General features: G+C 44.3%; 1 protein-coding gene across 1 annotated transcript in view; it reads left to right on the forward strand.

The window, feature by feature from the left end:
* AGRP (agouti related neuropeptide) overlaps positions 1 to 20,413 on the forward strand; it is a 162,414-nt gene that overhangs the window by 69,269 nt on the left and 72,732 nt on the right. The window contains exon 3 of the mRNA XM_078668652.1: positions 15,886 to 16,090. Within this exon, the coding sequence (XP_078524778.1) occupies positions 15,922 to 16,090 (169 nt within the window). The 5' untranslated portion in view covers positions 15,886 to 15,921. The remainder of the gene's footprint in view (positions 1 to 15,885; positions 16,091 to 20,413) is intronic.

The following is a 20,413-nucleotide window of genomic DNA, read 5'->3' on the forward strand; positions in this document are numbered from 1 at the left end:
AACATTCTTATTTTGAGACTAACAGAAACACAATGGCTGCCAAGGCAAATGAGTGGGAGGCATTTAAATGTGTTAAAAGGGGAGAGTGCATAGGCAAAATAATCAGGATCATCTTAGTAGCAACTCCGTCATGACCTCAGTCAGCACGAGAACACAGTGATAGAGCTGCAGAGCCAGGAACCGCTAGAGACTGCAGCCAAACTGAAGTTATTGGAGCACGCAAACTTCTGAAGCATACTTGGGGTGAGCTAGAGCAGCTTACATGCCATGAGCACAGACAGTAACTCCATAGGGCTGGGGATACATCAGATTGACTGCTTGCTTGGCTACTGTGCAGAGAATTGCAGCAGTTATAGATTTTAACCCTAGTGCGGCTGGATGAAACCTTGGTCTCCACCCAGGCTGGTATGACTGATGCCTTAGAAAATTATATGATTAAAATATATAAACTAGGAGATATGGTGACAAAGACCTAGGGCATAAAGAGGGAAACCAGGGAGGGATGCCTGGGATGCCCTCTGTTTCCCCTGCTTATTGTTCTATCTCTGGAGCAACTATCAATCTGACTTTGCGAGAGGTTAGGGAATTGGGGGATAACCCCTGGGCATCCAAATCATGTTGTGTCCATGTACGCAGATCATGCACTGGTGTACTCCAGGACCTGCAGATCACACTCCCAATAGTGCGGACAGAGTTGGAGACCTTTGGAGGACCATCAAGTTTGTGCACTAATTGCGTGAAGACCCTGGCTTTCCCACTGGAGTGATAAGCGACTTTAGGAGTGGAATCGCTTACACATGTAGGGATACTATGGGAGGTGAAACAGTTTAGGTATCCAGGAGTTCAGGTGTTGCATAATGCAGCGATACTTTATGATGGTAATATGGGCAGAGTCCTGTAAGGACTTTGCAACTCAATAGCCTTTTGGAATATGCTTCCCCTGTCATTTGCAAGCCGCATTGCGCTGGCAACATTAATCCTTTTGCTCAGATGCCTCTATCACTTATAAAACACCCTCTGTTTTTGACCAAGATCTACTTTTAGAGAAATTGACTCCTTTTTATTATTATTGATATGGGCTGGTAAGCACAGTTGAGGGCATCTGACAATCCTGAAACTGAACAGATCTGAGGGAGGGCTTGGACTGCCAGACTTAGAATTCTCTTACAATGCGGGGCAGCTGTAACGTGCGGCACTGTGGTGTCATGAGGATAGTAGGGAAAAGAGACTCTTGAGGCGCTGCTGTGGTGAGGATGCTCTCCTGGTGTTGTTGATGAAAGGTGGACAGGTCCCCAGATGCTGTCCATATATAGTCAGACAGGCTGCAGCGGCCTGGGCGGCAGTGGTATAAACAGTGAGTAAGCATTCTCCCTTCTCCAGGTCTCTGGAGGGAAGGAAGGTGCCTCGTTCTTGGAGATTTGTACACAGAGGACAGATATTTGTCCTTTACGGAGGTGCAGCAATGTTTTGAGGGGGGAACCCAGGACAATTGTTGTAGTATGCATGATTGATGACAACATTGAAGGGCTTCTGGCCGGATTTCCCTATTATACCCTCTACCTCGGAGTAACTGACGATAATAATGGAGACAGGCAATGCAGCACACGCAGGGGTAGATTTACAATTACAATTTACAATTACTGGCGCATCCCTGCATATCGGCAGGGATGCGCCAGTAATTGTGCGCCGCAGCTCCGCCACCCATGATGCGCGCATTTACAATGCGGCGCACCATGGGGCAAAAACGGCACAGATGTGTCACGCATCTGTGCCGTAAAAGCAGCGCATTGCTGGAGTTGCGTCGCAAGCGCGACGCAGCACCAGCAATGATCAGGGGGGCCCTATGTGCACAATGCTGCGTCAATCCTTACGCCTGCTTCAAGCAGGCGCAGGGTTTTGATGCAGCATGGGCCCAAAAGTGACTGAGTGAAATCTTGTAGATTTCACTCAGCCACTTTTGGCGGGCGTTCCTGCGCCGGAACGCCTCCCCCTGCGATGGTACGCCTCTTCTGGCGCAGGGCTTTACAACGTGACGCATCTGGGAGATGCGTCACATTGTAAATACCCCGCACCATGGTGCATCTTTTGCGCCGCCGCTGCATCACAAAAGTGACGCAACGGCGGCGTAAAAGCAGCGCAAGGGGCTTGTAAAACTGCCCCGCAGTATCTAGACTGTATAAAGCCTTAAAGGTTGCTAATCAAAAAATGCAGATGTCAGCCAGAAAGCGTTGGGACGATAGCCTGGATATGCCATTGACTTCTACGTAAGAGAAACTGACTTGCGAGCATGTCCAGTCGATATCCAATAATGGCAGGTTTCAGCTCACACACTTCCATTTTCTGAGTTCACAGAAATGAGCCAAAATCTACCCAACTCGAGTACCCAACTGCCCTAGAATCAACCAGACTGACTTTTTACATATGAAATGGAATTGTGTGCACATACAAGGGTATTGGAGAGACATTGCAGATACATTGCGTGTGGTTACTGCCATGCCTTTATAAATGATGGTCAGGCAATGCTTTTTAAATGTTATTCCTGTACCTAAATTAAAGAAGATTAGATACAAATTTCTGTTGTCGGGATTGTTTTTGGCAAAATGGCAAATAGCCATATGATGGCTCGGGCCCTGTGGTCCAACACAGGCACCGTGGGAGAAAGACTTGCTGGAGTGGGCCGTTACTGAGGAAATTAGAATGAGAATAGTCTGCAATGATGATCTAGAAGACTGGTCAGAAAAATGTGATGGTGGGCACGAACCAGGGTGGGGGAGTGATGGGAAGCTGCTACAAACACAAAGGGGTATAAGTAACAAATAAATCACACAGCGCAACAATAGGGAAAGTGTAATTTCTAATGAGTTATATACATATTTCATATGTAAATCACATTAGGCAGGTGAGAATGATGATCACTATACATATATGCTATATATATGTTGGTTTGTTTTTACACGGGTTATCTTGGATTTTTTGTTGAATTAATGGATAAGAATTGAATTAAAATGACATATGTAATTGTATGCATTGTGTTCTCTTAGGGGCCTTTGCTATATGCAATTTCTATTGTCCTGAAGATGTTCTGAGAGATTCACACCACAGAAGACCGAAACGTCGACTGTATCGTCCATTTCCCCAATAATTGATATATTTTAAGTGATTGTTTTATTTACCATGAGATACGTCACTTTTTTGATTAAATTAGGAATTGATGTTTTTACTCATGAATTACAGGTTGAATTGTAATGTACCATTTTCATGTGTTTGCATTGAATTAATTTCAGTTTTGATTGTACCCTGCCTAATGTGGTTTACATATAAAAATATATTTATATATTGATTATAAGATATTCCTGTGTTTGTTCTGTTGTTTCTGTTTCTCTGCGCATTTATTGCACAAGTTATTCAATTCATTTTATTGCCGGTTCAAGATTTATTAAAACTGAACTATTTACATTTTTTTTAATATAACTCATTAGAAATTACACTTCTTAAATAAAATCCCTTGTTGGCACACTTTATCTGACACTATTTGAATCACCCAAGCCTCCAAGGGTATATCGGGTGGTCCCACTCTACCATTCCACAATAGGGAAAGGGCAGGAATGTGTCATATCTAACATTATGCGACGCATTCCTATCTACCCCCCTGCGTTGGTTCACAATGTGCTACCTAGCACCAACGCAGGCACTCTTGTACCATGGTGCAAGGGTGCCTGCGTTGCAAGCAGGTTTGTTTTTGTGTGTGTCTGAAGGAACACCTTCCTGCACAAAAACCACTCTCCGAGGCATTTCCCTCTTTCTATGTGTGCTGCATTGTGCAGCACACATACAAAGAGGAAGTAATGAGGAGAAATAAAGATATTTCTAATCGTTAAGCCTCACCTGGGGGAGATGTAGCATTTTAATGCATTTCCAGGTCTACCAGTCATGATAAATCTGGGAATGCACCAAAATCTATGGGTGGATGCGTGGGAACACCTATGATCCACCCAGGTAATGTCTTCCTGGAGCAGAGTCAAGCAAGACAGCGATTTGCAACGTGCAGTGTTACTCTAGATTTATCAAGCCACGCAAGGCCATTCAAGGTGGCCTTGCGTGGCTTTATAAATCTTATTTAGTAGCTGCGTCCTCTTTGGACCCCATGGTGTCGCAAGGATGATGCAACTACTTGAATGCCCGATTCCAACAGATACATTTTTTCGTTATTCATAGAGCTTACCTGACCCCGGAGAGGATAGCGAGATACTTTCGGGTACGGGACGCCGTATGCCCGAGATGTTTGGCGCCTGAGGCGGACTTGGATCATTTGTTGTGGGGGTGCCCGAGGCTAGGATCGTACTGGCATGATGTGGGAGTCCTCCTGAATGCAGTTACGGATAGGGAGGTGGATTTCGACATGGCTGCATGCTTGCTTCTATGGTTCCCTCACACAAAGCGGACGAAAATCACTAGCAAATTTATCGATCTGGGCCTTATGCTGGCTCAGAGGGAGATTACCTGGCACTGGAAATCTAAAGAAGGGCCGTCGGTGGAACGGTGGAGGAACGAGCTGTTGAAATGGGCGGGCTGTGAGAGCGTCATCAGAATGCGGCAGGCTGCCAGGAGTGCTAATGATAAATGCATGGATATGGCGAGAGCGTGGGAACTGATAGTGCAGGCGCTGCGCGACTCTATGGTAGGAGGTGAGGCTGATGATGGCGAGCAATAATTGGCAAGGACTCCATGGAGCATTACTATACAGTAGATCTTACTGGGCGATGTCGTGATCTGGTTTTACTGTAATTTAAATACACTCGCACTAGCAGCAGTTGAGTAAGGGGGGAGGGCACGGGACACTCGCCTCGGGGTAGTTAGGCTCACCTCACGGGCCATGGGGTGTTCAGGTACTGGGATCTAGTAGGAGATTGCAGCTTAAGGAACCTAGACGACTATCCCTAGAGGACAGGGAGGCGCACATACTGTATCCTATAGCTGATCACCCTTAGCATATATGATAGGTTACCATAGCATTGGATCCAGCACCAGGACTAGCCCCGGAACTATCTCGTTGTGAATGGGTTGTAAGGGGAGTTGTTGTTAGGGGGGTTAAAAGCGGAAACTGTATTTCATAGATGACTGTCTATTTCTGCAGGGCGGGCGCATTGGCGTTTTCCTAAATATGAGGCATTCCACGCCGCCTGACCTCCGGGTTGAGGGCTGAATGGCTGTGTATAATATCCTACTCAGATTGAATATTCAATGATGTTCTAAGTGTAATGCCTGTCCTGATTTGAAATTTCTGTTCTGAATCCGCAATAAAAACTTATTTAAAAAAAAAATGATGCAACTACTTGATAAATATTCCCCTGAATAATGAAGTGGAATTGATTTGTGTTGCATCTCTCCACGCCCCAGATTGGAGGAGGCAAAGTCACCATGGTTTTTCTGTATTGCTTTATTGTTCACTGAAATGCACAAATAAAATAAAACGAAAACGAAAAATGGTTAAAGCACTGGCCAGACAATGAACTGTTTACTGGTATTATATGAGTAATTGAGTTGTGAGTCTCTTTGTCACACCACTTCTCCGACGTAGCTACCCCTAGGGTGAAGTCCTACAGGAGTGAAATTGATGCCTGGTTTTAGGGTTCAATAGTAAGGTAAAGTCCAGGGGAGTGTTAAAAGGCTTGTTGCTGAATATGAATTTACCTTGAAAAAACAAAGACGAGAGGCGTTTGGCAAAACAAGAACAGTTGGTTCAATCAAACACTTCTGTCTGGAGCGCAGTTAAAAAAGTCGGGGTCTGGGGACTGTCTCAAAGTACAATCATTTTGAGCGCCTTTATATACATTTCTTGGTGCATCATAAAAGAATTCATAGATCCTGTTTAAGGAAATTAATGTGGGCCTAGTCATGGAGCCATAAATGACTCCCACCTGATGACAAATCACCTTGCGTGGACACAATGAAGGCCAGTGGGTAACATGTCCAGATGTACGGCATGGGGGCACGTGATTCTGTGCTGTGTCCTGATTGGCTGAGTATTCCTACCTTCATGTGGCATCTAACTTTATGATGTTCTGGGAACAAGTGCCCATCCGGCCATGTGCATTTTATTGCGACCAATCTCCCCATACCATTTTGGTGTTGCTGCCTATCTGTGGAACTAATCTGGGTTTGTTCTCCTGGTTACGTGCCACCCCAACTGTGATCTGTCAATCAGTTGCCTCAAGTCTAGGTCGCAGGGTCTGCCTGGCCACGTATTTCTGACTCTGGGTTGATGGAGAGGTCAGCTCGGGTGATTTCGAAAACAGTGATTAGTTTTTGGGTTTCGCCTGCCGAAGGCTGCGCACTGCGCAGCTTTTCGGCGCAGGTGAAATCCTTTGTTAACAATAAGGACTTCGGGAACGTCCCCCGGCTCTCATTGGCTAGCTCCATAAATGGAGGCTAGCCATTGGGTGCCGGATCTGTCCGTCAAGGCCGGACCAGATTCGGGGGCGTTCCCGAGATTTTTTCCCTGGGCGGAGTTTCGTTTTTTCCCGTTCCCTCCCCTTTCACTGAAAGTGATTTCAGATGCGCTGTCCATTCCCGCCCCCCTCCGTGTGCCTCCCCGCCCCCGCCCCCCCCTCGCTGTCCTGTGCACGTTTCCTGCCTCCCTCCCGCCGTCCGTGTCCCCTCCCGCCGTCCGTGTCCTCTTCCGCCGTTCGTGTCCTCTCCCGCCCCCCTCCCGCCGTCCGTGTCCTCTCCCGCCCCCCTCCCGCCGTCTGTGTCCTCTCCCACCCCCCTCCCGCCGTTCGTGTCCTCTCCCGCCCCCCTCCCGCCGTCCGTGTCCTCTCCCGCCCCCCTCCCGCCGTCTGTGTCCTCTCCCGCCCCCCTCCCGCCGTCCGTGTCCTCTCCCGCCCCCCCTCCCGCCGTCCGTGTCCTCTCCCGCCCCCTGTGTCCTCGTAGGTGCTTGTTCTTGTCTTATTTCCTATGTGGATAGAGTGTTAGCGTTTGCGGCAGCCGCTCCATGGCCGCCATTGGTTGGACGGAGTCTGGGAGGCAGTCTAGGAAGCGGAACATGTCCGAGAGCGGGGCGGCTCTGGCGGGAAACAGCGAGATGCCGGGCAAGAAGCAGAAGCTAAGCAGCGATGAAAATAGCAACCCCGACCTCTCCGGGTACGACAATGTGAGTAACGCCGGCACGGGCTGCACCTTTAACACATAAAGAACGGAGAATGCACCCGGATTACTTTAACTAACGTACACATTTTGCATAGTTTGGCAGAGAGGAAGGAGATTTCCAACCTGTGACTTCTTTGGAGTTTCTTTTTAACAAAACATACATGCTCTGTGCTTTAAGGATCAATTGCCTGACCTGAAATAAGGTAAAGGGCGTTTCATAGACTATATACATACATGCCAGAAAAACCTGCAAATTTACGTCTCGTGGTTTTATTTTGAATCAGATGTCGCCCGAGGTCCACACTTTAGAGTGAGATTTCTAGTCGGTGTAATTTACGCACCTGCGTTAGTTCTCTTGAGGTTCTTAGTTGTAGTTAGTTGGTCTATAAACGTTATTTTTCTGAGAAATCATGCAGCTTTTACGTGGTTCGTGCTATCCTTTTGTACACACTTTATAAGCTAAGTACGACACTAATTACCGGGGTACGGTTTAGCGGAGCTCGTGGTTGGGATGTGTAGGAATTAGTTAAGTGTTCGACTTTACAGTTGACTTTTTGGAAGACCGTTTATACAGGCCTACAAATTCCTTCGCGCTATTGTTGTACTATGATGCTTGATTCAGAGAAAATAAGAAAGAACTTTGTTGTTCTCCCGTCCACACCACCCCTGTGACCGACGCAAACTTTGAGAGGAAAAGTAATCAACTGTTTAGGGTTGCAGAGTGGGTGTGTGGCTTTTTTTGTACTGCATCCTGATGTTCCCTATAGCAGCAAATTTGGGAGGTTTTAGGGGACGACAGAGTACCAAAAATCTAATTATGTAGCGCTTTGTATTAATCAGCAATGTAGATATTTAAACTCACTGATGTACAATTCAAGCATTATAAAAAAAGTATTAAGTGATTTACGCTTTGCAGAAGGCTTTTACTAGTTAACATTGATTTTTATCTGTTAGAAATGGGGGTCTCTAGTTGGCAATGGTTTGCACCTTTGTCCAAGTAGGGACCCTTCCTTCTAGTCCGAATAAGGGGGATACTCTACTGAAATAACCACTGCTCACCCCTTTTGTAGCTTGGCACGAGCTGTGAGGCTTAGCTCGGAAGTAGTGTGTAAATCAGTCGCACATAACCAACAGTAATAAAATAAAAAAACACTACAAAAGGACACCACACCAGTTTTAGAATAAGCAATATTTATCTGTGCAAACAAGACCGAAACGATAGAAAACCAACATACAGTAATCAACAAGCATTTACAATGCAATGGTTTCGCCTTTGGAAAAGTTTGAGCTATTGGCATTGTAAATGACAACATTTGTATTTATGTGTTGGTTTTGAAAACAGATAAATAAATGGCATTGTCATTTACATTGCCAATAGCTCTAACTTTTCCAAAGGCGAAACCGTTGCATTGTAAATGCTTGTTGTTTTTATGCGTACATGTATCATTGCGTACATCAATATTAACGGGCTCTAATTTGCACAATCATGGTCCAGTAACACATGGTCCTGAAAATGTTCGCCTAGGACCAAATTTAGAGTTTGGTAGTAACAAAAAAAGATTCTTTCAGAGAGAAAGGCTAAACCAAAAGGAAAATCTACCAGGGCAATTTCGATTACTGTAGTAGTAATGTGGTGAAGGAAATTGTTATTTTTTTTCCTGGGTTTTGTTAGAAATAATAGATTTTTTTTAACTTGCAACCCAACTCGAACCAGCTCATTTAGGGCCCGATGTAGGTAATCCCAGATTACCGATTCTTAAATACCGAATCATACCGATTCGGTATTTAAGAACTGGCAATCTGGATGTAGGTAATTTTACCGAATTAATTACCGAATCGGTATGATTCGGTAATTAATTAATTGGTATTTACCGATTCTGTAATTGCCATTGATTCCTATGGGCCTTGAGGCCCATAGGAATCAATGTCAATTACCGAATCGGTAAATACCGATTCGGTAAAATTACCGAATTTGCAAGGGGGACAGGGTGTCACTTTGACACCCTGTTGCACCCCTGATTCTGGCTTGTGTGCCATATGGCACAGGTGTACATGGACAGATGTGCATGTACACAGGAATGCGTTATTTACCATGACATAGTATGTCATGGTAAATAACGAATTATTAAGGGCCGGTGGCACTGTTTTCAGTGCCACCTACATCACAAACTTGAGATTCGGTAAATTTACCAATTCGGTAATATACAGAATCGGTAAATATACTGATTCTGTAAATATACTGAATCGGTAAATGTAAGGCCCCCTACATCTCAATCACCAAATACCGGTCGGTAACGGCCGAAATCGCCCGTTACCGACTGGTATTTGGTGACCTACATATGGCCCTTATACTCTCTATACCTACCAACAAGATGTCAATCAAAAGAGTCAATAACCGATATTGATGCATTTTTTTATAAGGTGCCTTTTACCACTCTTCTGCCATTTCAAAGTGCTTTCAGGATCCAGTGTTATCATCTTGCAGGCTAATGGTAGCCAGCCTTTTAAGGGCGTGAAGCTGAATGAGCGTTGCAAAGATTCGAACTCATTACATATAGATCACTGTTTATGAGATTCTACTGAGCCATCCTTCCATTTGAAATTAAAATTGTTATTTGAATCCCCTGCTGGCTACAGAAATAATAGAAGTGATTGTCTCAAACTCCGAGCTAGTAGAAGTAAAACGTGATTCGAAGATTTTTTTAGGTTGAGCCAAGTACAAGGGTACGGTTCATGTCATGAGTTATACTGCCACAGAAGTAATCAGAGGTAACTAGTCATTATGGCAGAAAAAGTTCAGTAAATGATTCAGCCGTCTGTTAAAGAGACATGGCCTTTAAGAATGCACCGGACACATTTAGATGTGCAGAACTGCTGTCTTACTAACTTCAACTTCTCTCTTGCCATAGCTAAAAGCAAATGTGTACAGCGCATGTGCAAAACTGCAATAATCATCTTTCAAGTTGTGGGCAATTACAGATCATAACTGTAAAGCGAACTAACAAGAAAAGACAGATTGCTTACATTCTCAGAGAAATAATGCTATGCTTCTGAACTGTGTATTATGACCGTCTCAAGCGCTGGCATAAGTAACCCCACTTTTCTCCCACAGCAGCGTGAACCTGAAGTGCAGAGCATTTGAGCTTTCAGATCCCCACTGCTTTGGTATCAAGTCGGGATCTGTTTATTATAGGTTTTTGTAAAGCAGTATTCCCACCTGATAGCCGTCTAAGCACTTTACATGGGGCTACATTGTGGTACTCTGGAACTACAGTGGTGGTTGAATGTGTTGTGATTTCATGTATCCTATTGGTAGCCAGGTGTTGTGGGATTGGATCAGGCTGGCGATGTACTAGGTGTAAAGGTACGCCTGATGGTCAGGCTGTGTCTGGGTAGAGCTGATGATATCCTGAAGTAATCCCCACAACAATGGAAGCAACATGGCAAAACAATGCTGGAGAGAATTGTGAACACTGCAACATGTTCCAAAGGCACAAGTCAGTCCTGAGCATCTACGTGGATATCAGTGAATCACATTGAGTGGGTGTAGCTATGTGGCATGAAAATGGTTGCTAGTGATGGCTTAAGTTAAAGAGGAGGGTAATTGTACCCAAGGTATACACTTTCTTCATTGGTTTTGGTGACAGCCATACACAGATTTGGCATGAAGGAAGAAGTAGTGAGGGGTCCACATGACCCAAGAGCAGTATCTCAGTTGTCTGATCATTAAAACAAAACTAAACTTCATCTAATACTGCACTCCCTTCAGGCAGTTCTTTAACCAGTAATGGGCATCAGAGTCCTCTTTCAGCTTAAGGTTTATATGGCCCTTATCTGCCTACAGGCGATGGCTGATTTAAAGGGCATTGAGCCTACTTACATCTCTCAAGTGATTGACCCTCTGCACGCCTGCAATCCTGGGCCTGCAGCTAAAGCAACAGAGTAGTTAATCGTGCATGCACATGAATCAACGCTTTCAGAAAGTGCAGGGAGCTCTTGTGCACTCTTCAAACTCACCTTGGAGGAATTATGGGGCATATTATCAAGGGGGGCGATAGGCAATTTTCGCAGCTTTAGCGGCCGTTTTCGGCCGCTAAGCGGCGTTAATACTATCGCCCTATTAGCAAGCTGTCGCTAACAGCAGTTAGCCACAGCTTGTAGGCGATAGCGAGCGGTTTGGGACCCGCTTTGCATGTCAGCGATATTTATCGCTAATGCCATGCAAAGTGGGCGTACCCAAACTGTTAGCGACTGAAAGCAGTCGCTAACATCGCTATCGCCCATTACCAACACAGGCGTAGCGATGGAAATATTCGCGCTAAGCGCGAATATCTCCAAAAACTAACACCTGCTCAGACCAGTTCTTAGCCATTATAGCCAATGGGAGGTGGATATAATGGCTATGACCCTGTTAGAGATAATGCGTGAATATCGCTGTATTCTCAGCGATATTCACGGATATTGCCGCTATCGCTGGGAACTGTATCGCTTTTGAGATAAACGTTGCTAATGGCAGTTTATCTCGCCGATAAAATCCCGCGATGCGCAGCGATACAAAAATTGCCGCTAACCCTACTTAGCGATAAATATCGCTATTTGTTGATAATATGCCCCTATGTCTTTCCTCCCTCTTGCCGGCACTCTGCTTGCAGGCACCATCTGTGCAAGTTCATGACACATTCTAAAAGATTGCACGAAGATAGCCACAGCATGTGCTCGCCGGTCAGTGCTGGTGGACTGGACAACAAGACATTTTCTGTTTTGAACACCACCAAGGCTGGAATGGCTGTACCCGGCATCGGACGATGGGCAGGCGTTTCCCCGGGAGACTGGAAGGGTTGGGGCAGGTTTTATTACTGAGGGCCAATTTTGTTGCAGTGCAGCAGTTTTAAAAGCGCTGCAAAAGTCCTGGTATGTTCAGTAGTTTTCGGGCAACAATAAAATTGTGAAGTTAACTCAGGTGATTTATTAATGTACCTTCTGTAGATAGGTGGGAGTTTTGTCTAGTGGCAGTTTTCCCTTATCTAAGGGAACGAAAAGGGTTAATATACCTGCTGCAAAGAACATGTACCATGTATATCAAAGAACAATATTTTATGTGGATAGCTCATTGTCTTACTGCTTTTATCACAAAGATTCTGTTGTTACTGTGCAGTTCATAAATTACATTTGTAATCTAGCACAGTGACCTATTAACTGCCATCTAAGAGCTGCATACCAGCTACGTGTTTTGTACCAGTCTTTCTATCATGATTTTGCCAAATAAGGTTTGTTTGGGTAGAAATAAATTCGTATTATTAACGTCAATCCTAACCACTGTGTTATGTTATGAATCCTGAGTTTGTGCCTCTCCACACCAAGCACTCTTGAAAAGTGCTTTCCAGCATGGATGAAATGTGAATCCTACACCTTGTAGTCTCCTTTGCCTTATGTAAAAAAATTATATATACACTGATTTACACACATATGATTTGTTGTCTCTGTATGTGTGTGTGATGTGGAAAGTTTTGCTTTAGAAGCAGTGATTAAAGGAGTCATTTTTAAAAGTGGACAGTAACATCTGCATTTGTAAAGCAAGCAGCCATGCCTTTGGTCATTCTTGCTGTTAGATAAGATGTTTGTTGCTGGTAAGGTATGCTAATGCAGAACAAGCATATTATTGATCAACACAAGTACTGACCAGTGATGTGCATGTTTTCTATAGAAGAAATCAATTACAATAAACCTGGAAAGGTTCAATGGCTCCACAGGTTTAGAAGTATGTATACCATGTCATGGAAAAGAAGATTGCTGGGAGAACTTGACCTGCATTAAATAGCATTGTTATCTATGTTTCAAGACTTGAGAATCAATTACATGGTACACTTAGAGGCAGATTTACCAGAAACTGATGCATCTGTAGAGATGCGTCAGTCTTCCTGCGACAGCCTGCGAGGCCCTTGGCCACCACGGATGCGCCGTATTTACAATACGGCGCACCATAGCGCAAGGATTGGCAGATGCGTCAGAAATTCTGATGCATCTGTTGGCCCAAAAGTCACGCATTGCTGGAGTCCTGTCGCAAGCATGATGCAACTCCAGCAATGCATGTTGAGGCCTATACTTATTGTAATGCATCATTCCTTGCTCCTGTTTCAAGCACAAAAGTGATGCAACTGCAGTGCAAAGTGTCTCAAGGGGCTTGTAAATCTGCCCCTTAGTTTCGAAAGCAAATGATCAAGTGAACTTGTTTTGAGTGGGGAAACAGCGCTTACAACGCACTCTCCACTACGTGTGCCATTACAACGACCGCGTTTGTTAATACGCATACCATTACATCGCAAGTCTTTAGTACCACTTGCTGTAGGGAGCGCAATGGTGTTGGATTTAGAATCCAACACCTTCCCTGCTGTTGCGCAAACTGGAGTAGGAACAGTAAATAATACTATTCCTAAGCCCAGCGCGTCCCCTACAGCAAGTCGTAGTAATGACTTGCAATGTAATGTTTTGCACCACTTACCTCTGAAGAACAAATAAAAGTCGATAAGGTATTAAAAACAGTTACAATTTTAGTTAAAAACTAGTCAACATAGATAAATAGAATAAACAATGTTATACAATATTGTTTCCTGTGTCTCAAACAGCAAAAACAAGGCAGCAGCCAAAAGATTTGTCATAAAACAGACGACCAGGGCTGTCCATTTATGTACATGCCCTTCAGATATGCGTAGTCAGACTGATATCACTTTGCAGAGTATACACTAAGGGTCTGTTAAGGTATCTTGAGTGTCGCCTTTCTCTAAGCTAACTCTGAATTTATTCCCCGGGAATGTATACCCAACGTCAAACAGAAATAGGAATCTTTTCAATTAAACTCACTACAAAAGACATATTGGGTTCTTTGGTTCTATTCTTGCGTCATCTGATTGGCCTTCACTTCTGATCTTTTGAGCACTAGTCATATTTATTTGTCAGCACTGAGTCAACTTGATACACCAAGGATGTGCATCTTTTAATATTTAATGTGGAACTTGTTATTGTAGTATATTTTAATTATCAAGCAGGTAAATTAATTTCAGATCATATTGGTGTCTATTTTTCACTCAGTAACCACTGTGACGGAGTCCTGGCGAAGGCCTATGCCGAAACGCGCGTAGTATGTCAACAAGCCGCCAGTCTCCTCATACCATTATAATGATGGATGGTTTTAAAATATTGATTATATGATCATTTGTTTAACAAGCTGCTGATTTTCCTATACTATTAATTTGATGGACAGTTTCAAATATTGCTTATATGATCACAGATATAATGTACATGTTTTTGAGCGTACCAAAGAATAGAGAAATATGACAACTGTGAGCTTTTGGATATTGACTCCCAGAATATAAAGAAAATGTGTATATCAATTTAAACAAAAAATACATTCTGTGTGTTTCTCAAAACTAGTTGTTAACATTTGGATATATATTTTTGTAATTTTAAAAAAAGAGTATACATTCTTATTTAATAAAACGGTGAAAAAAGAAATAAAGTGTATACAATACCAGGTTATATGTGGTTTTCAAAGTAATGTTATCTTGAATGTTTGGAATCGATGTGCCTGCTTTTTGCCTAATCCACCGTGCCCAGGTGTTTGTTTTCCCATTCTTCCTGTGATGTTACCAGGTTGAAGTTCATGTGATCTAACTTCCTGTGACATCAGGAAGGTGTCACATGGCATGCGATGTCACTTCCGCTACTCCTGCTGCAGCAACAAATGATGGATGGAATGCTAAGTAAAGCATACGTTCACTCCCAGTCAAGAGATCTGGGTTAAATCCATTGTTCTTTTGCTCACTACGCCACCCCAGTTTGGACCTAGCCATATGCAAATCAGTCATAACCCTGCTCCTTATTGGACCAGGCCAGCCTGAACTGCCAAGCCAGGTCCTCCCTGGACCAGAAACAAGCATCCTGGGAAAGGTTTCTGGGTATCACCCCTCATCAGCCAGGCTAGTTTGAATCCAGTGGCACAGCGAGCAAGGGACCCACATCTTGGAATACCCATCCCACTTAGGGTGAGCAATGCTGCAGCAATAAATGACGGACGTAATGCTCAATAAATCAAACATTCACCCCCAGTCAAGAGATCTGAGTTAAATCCATTGTTCTTTTGCTCACAATGCCTCCCCAGTTTGGACCCAGCCCAATGCAAATCAGTCTTGCTCCTGTTCCTCATGGGAACAGTCCAGCCCGAACTGGAAACAATCATCCTGGACCCAGTTTCGGGATATCATGGGCTTTAGATTTTCTAACAATAACGCTTGCATATGTTAATCATTATATGAGGAGCAGCGCATGAGGGGAGCTTAAAGGCCAGTGGAAAGGGAAAGGTCTGCAGAATGTGTATGAGAACTTAAATCAGCATTTTATAAAATTACCATGTTTTAAGACCTTCAAAACAGACAGTGTGCTTATGTAAAATATCAGGTGAAATTTGGCAGACACCTTACCATATTCGATTGAAAGCTCCTGTACCCAAATATTTGTTAAATAATACATTTATTAGACGGGTGTAACGCCCCCCTGAAGCTACGTCCCTGACCAGGAATGCACTACTGATCAGATGTGACTATACTTGTTAAAGATGTGGAACTTGCTTGCAAGAGATTTAAATCCCCAAGATATTGATGCGTTTCAGTCCACGTTGAACTAAACAAATCTTGATTTTTACAGTAAATGTGCCATCCGGTAAGAACCTGGTGCTCTTTCTTTCAGGTGCCATCTCTAGCTCTTCAGGCCTTGAGTGGAACCATGTTGAACGTGCTACTCCTTTGTTGGTGCTTGCTTCAAAGTAGTCAGGCCATGCTGACCTCTGACCTTAGCAGTGACTATCTGGACGAGATAAACCCAAATGTGGATGACATGAACCCCCTCAACTACCCAAATCGACGAGTCAAGGTCCCGACTCTGACACTCACAGGTCAGTGCCATTAAATTCAGATGGTTTATAAAGTCACAACTCGAATGCCCCTTTACTTCATTCCTTCGTGTTCCCCATCCTCAATAATTTCCCCTATATGTTCATTCTGTCATCTTCATGCATCATCTCTAATTTCATAATTCCATCCTACCTTCATTTTCACCTCTTTGTCATTGTCCCTTCTCTTCCATTTCTATATTTCTCCTTTAACACATTCTGTCCATGTTTTTCCCTCCCTCAATCTATCCTCTGTAAGTTTCATTGCTCTTCTTCTCTATTGTCCCCTCTACCATACCATTCTTCCATTTATACTCCTTTTTCCATCATTCCCTTTTCGGCCCATCATTCTAGCCTTTCTATTATTCTCATCTATATAATTGTAATATGCGTTGATATTAACATATTGAGGCTAATGTTAGATAGCCCATTAAATTTTGCTTTAGTGAGTGAAAATTGGCTGATTAAGTAGCAACACTTCTTGTACTTGATGTATATCATTGCATACTAGCCCACAGACTCCACGAAGACGGAATCCGGAACAAGGCCCTTGACTGGATCTGCTCCTTCCTCTCCCACAGCAGACAATGGGTCAGACTCCCTTCTTTCGTCTCGGAACCCACACCGACCACCTGTGTAGTCCCCCAAGGCTCCTCCATCAGCCCAACCCTGTTCAACATCTAAATGGCCCTGCTCGCCTCCATCATCAGACCACATGGACTCAACATCGTATTGTATGCAAATGACACCCAACTCATCCTCTCCCTTTCCAACTAACCCAACCTCACCAAACTTAACTTTCAAGATGGTATGGAACAGTCGCCAGTTGGATGAAGAACAGCTGCCTACAACTCAACACAGACAAAACAGAAGTGCTCATCATGGGCCCACAACCCGATGCCTGGAACGACACCTGGTGCCCCCCTACCCTGAGGGAACCCCCCCCCCAACAGACCACGCACGCAACATCAGAATTATCCTGGACACCGAACTCAAAATGGACCACTAGATCAATGCCGTCACTTCTTCCTGCTACCACAGCCTCCGCCTACTCCGTAAGACCTTCAACTGGATTTCTCTCGAACACAGGAAAACCGTCACCCATGCCCTAATCAGCAGCAGACTAGACTACGGTAATGCACTCTACGCCAGGATCAACAAGAACCTCACCTGCGAACTACAGAACATCCAGAATGCGGCCGCCAGACTAGTCCTCAACCTGCCACTGCCACATCAGCTAACACTTACGGACCCTACACTGACTCCCCGTCGAAAAGAGAATCACCTTCAAACTACTCACCCATACCCACAAAACCCTCCACAACAACGGACCCGCCTACATAAACAACTGCCTCACATTCCACGCACCCCAAAGATCCCTCCGCTCAGCCCAGCTCTCACTTGCGAAGGTAATACGCATAAAGAGGACCAGATCAGGAGGACGCTCCTTCACCCTCCTTGCTGCCAAGGCATGGAACTCCCTGCCCCTCCACCTCCTGCAGACCCCATCACTCCCCAAGTTCCTGAAGGACCTCGAGACCTGGCTCTTCGGCGGGACTCCCTAATCTCCTAGAGGCTGCCCCCCCCTCCCCTCAGCACCTTGAGACCCACTTTGGTGAGTAGCTGCGCTATATAAACCCTTGATTAATATATGTTCATCTATCCCCCAAGGGAAAGAAACCATTAGACGATGATTTGCAAACCAACTTAGATACGTTGAAACATTCAGGATGGTCTCACAGATTAGCACCAGATTCATACATTACACCCATTACAGTTTAAAATTGTTTTCATCTAACACTATTTGAATAAAGCCATTCAAATACTAAGCATAGTAATAGCAGAACAAAGCCTGAGATTTGTTGTAAGGGCCTTGACCCAATTAACTATTTGTATTCTCTGAGTCATCTAATAGAGCGTTAATACGGATCACTTTAGAAAGAAACAGGGCGAACCTATGTCATACTGTCACATCCCTTATTTCATACAAATGCTTAAACGCCTCCTGATGATGAATGATTCTTTCTTGTAGGAAGGGCGGTTTAAAATGGGATTTCCTGGGAATTAGGTAAAACTTGCCAAAGAGTGCTAAGGGCTGAGTAGTCTGCTCCAACTGGTTATCACAGTGGCATTGGCGGGTGATTGTACCCCAACTTTCCTTTTTTGGGAATTCAGTCAAATAATGGAAAATAGAATGGAAAAGAAGGTGATAAGTAAAACGAGTTAAAAGGTACCTATTCTATGCAATATTGGTTATCGTGAGGTACAGTTTTCATCCAGGCTGATTGTTTAATTCTATATACCACCCCACTCTTGCCTTGGGAGGTCTACTTTCTCCCTCTTCCTACAGCAAACCCTAAACACATGCTCTTTTATACCTTTTTTTAGAATACCTGACAATTTCCTCTGGGTGAGACCATAAATCCCTCTCTGTGTGTCCCAATCCCAAAAGTCCTGCTTTGTGTTCCATAGCAAGGGGATTTATTCATCATATCTAGGCCCATACAATCCTTAAGAAAAAAGAAAGCAAAGATTTTTGTTGGGATCAAACAGATCGCCATAATTGGAGGAGTTTACTTTCAACAGTACACCAGAGGAAATCAACACCCAATTACCAGTGAACAATGGATGCCGGAGTGGAGTTGGGTACTGCCAGGAGTTTTTGCAAAAAGGCATTTTCTATTTTTTGTAGAAGCCCCTTGTCCCCTGTAGCCCAGATCCCTGCGCCATACACCGCTGTTGAAAGAGTTTTAGCATTATAAAGGGTGAGCATCTGAGCAATTGGTTTGTAGCCTAACTTAGAGGCAACCTCATCAACCCTTCATTATTCCTGGTCATGTTTAAAACTCAGATCTCCCTTTGGCGCTTTCAGTCCAGTTTAGATGAAAACTGGATCCCCTGGTAACTAAAAGGGCTATTTCCTCCCCTTAATAAAAAATGTGTGTTGTTTCCCTCCTGTACGGCCACAACTCATTGTATACGTTTTGGCAATATTAATTGTTATACTTTTCCTCTCTATGAAGTCGGAGAACGAGTCTATTAAAAGCTGCAGACTTTTTGGGGTATGTGCTAAGACAGTCGCATTGCCGGGATACATGAGTATTGGGATCTGCCTCCTCCCAATCCTGGGTGTATCTGTATGAATAGAAGAGGAAGGACCCTAGGACACACTCCTGTCGAACCCCTCTCCTTTTGCCAAAAGTTGCAATCAATTCACACTGTGTTCTAAATCAAACTTTGGCTTTTAAGTCGTTTTACAAGTGGGCCAAAAATGAAAGAATCTCCTTAGGGGCCCCCTTTTTATCTCGACAATCTCAGAGTTTCCTGTGATCGACTAAGTCGAAAGCACTACTTAAATCGATGAAACAGATGTACCCCAGACCCCAGACCTTTCCTAAACCCATACTGGGCGCTTAAGAGAATTTCATTCTCTTCTGCCTATAGTTCCAATTTCTCGACAAAACTCCCCAATAATTTGGCAAAAGGTTCAAGTAGAGAGATAAGCCAGTAATATTTCTGGTCGTTTCTAGATCCCTTCTTGAAAATGGGTATGATAAGTGAAATTGATCAAGTGGAAGGTACATAGCCAGCTTCTGTCACGTTGAGGACCTTGGTCAGAAATGGGGCCCCTATGTTGGGTACAGCTCTATATACACCCATTGGGACCCCATCAGGGCACGCAGCCTTCCCCTCGGACTGTTACAGGCACAATCACAAAAAGCCCTGCCCGGAGCAGACCAGCCTTGCCTGCAATCAGGGCATCCCCTCTCTGGGCACACCTTCATGCAAGCCTACCACTGGAATATTATTTCTCGTATAGCATCCTCAGCCCTATGCTCAAGTGTCTGAACTTTTTCAGAAAGTTCCACAACCTGGCGAGACATTGTCAGTTGTTCAGGTTTCAGTTCTGCAACGGAGGTCTCTACCTCTTTGACCCTATCCACCAACTTGAGGTGGTCAGCTTTCAGTAGGCTTAGACCCACAGACACCACACTGATATCTTGTTGTAAGGTAGCCTTAGTGTCAGCAATTGCTGCACGTATTTTAGCTAGTTGGGCATGTATTGAGTCTGCTGGGGACCTGGGGTCTGACTCGTCCAAAACAGGATCCTGGGGAGTGTCTCCAACTTCAAGCAGTACTCCTGTGTGTCTGGTCCTTGCTTTGCCCATGGTTACAGAGTAGGTGGTACCCTATGTGAAGAGTTAAGCAAACTATCACCCACCAATGACAGTAACTCACTCCATCCCAGAAGAAACACTCAGAGTGACAGGACCATAATGGGCAAGAATCCCAGGGAGAACACTAAATTAGCAGTCACTCACGGGT

Source organism: Lissotriton helveticus, chromosome 12 (genome assembly GCF_964261635.1).
Source record: "Lissotriton helveticus chromosome 12, aLisHel1.1, whole genome shotgun sequence".
Taxonomy (NCBI): domain Eukaryota; kingdom Metazoa; phylum Chordata; class Amphibia; order Caudata; family Salamandridae; genus Lissotriton; species Lissotriton helveticus.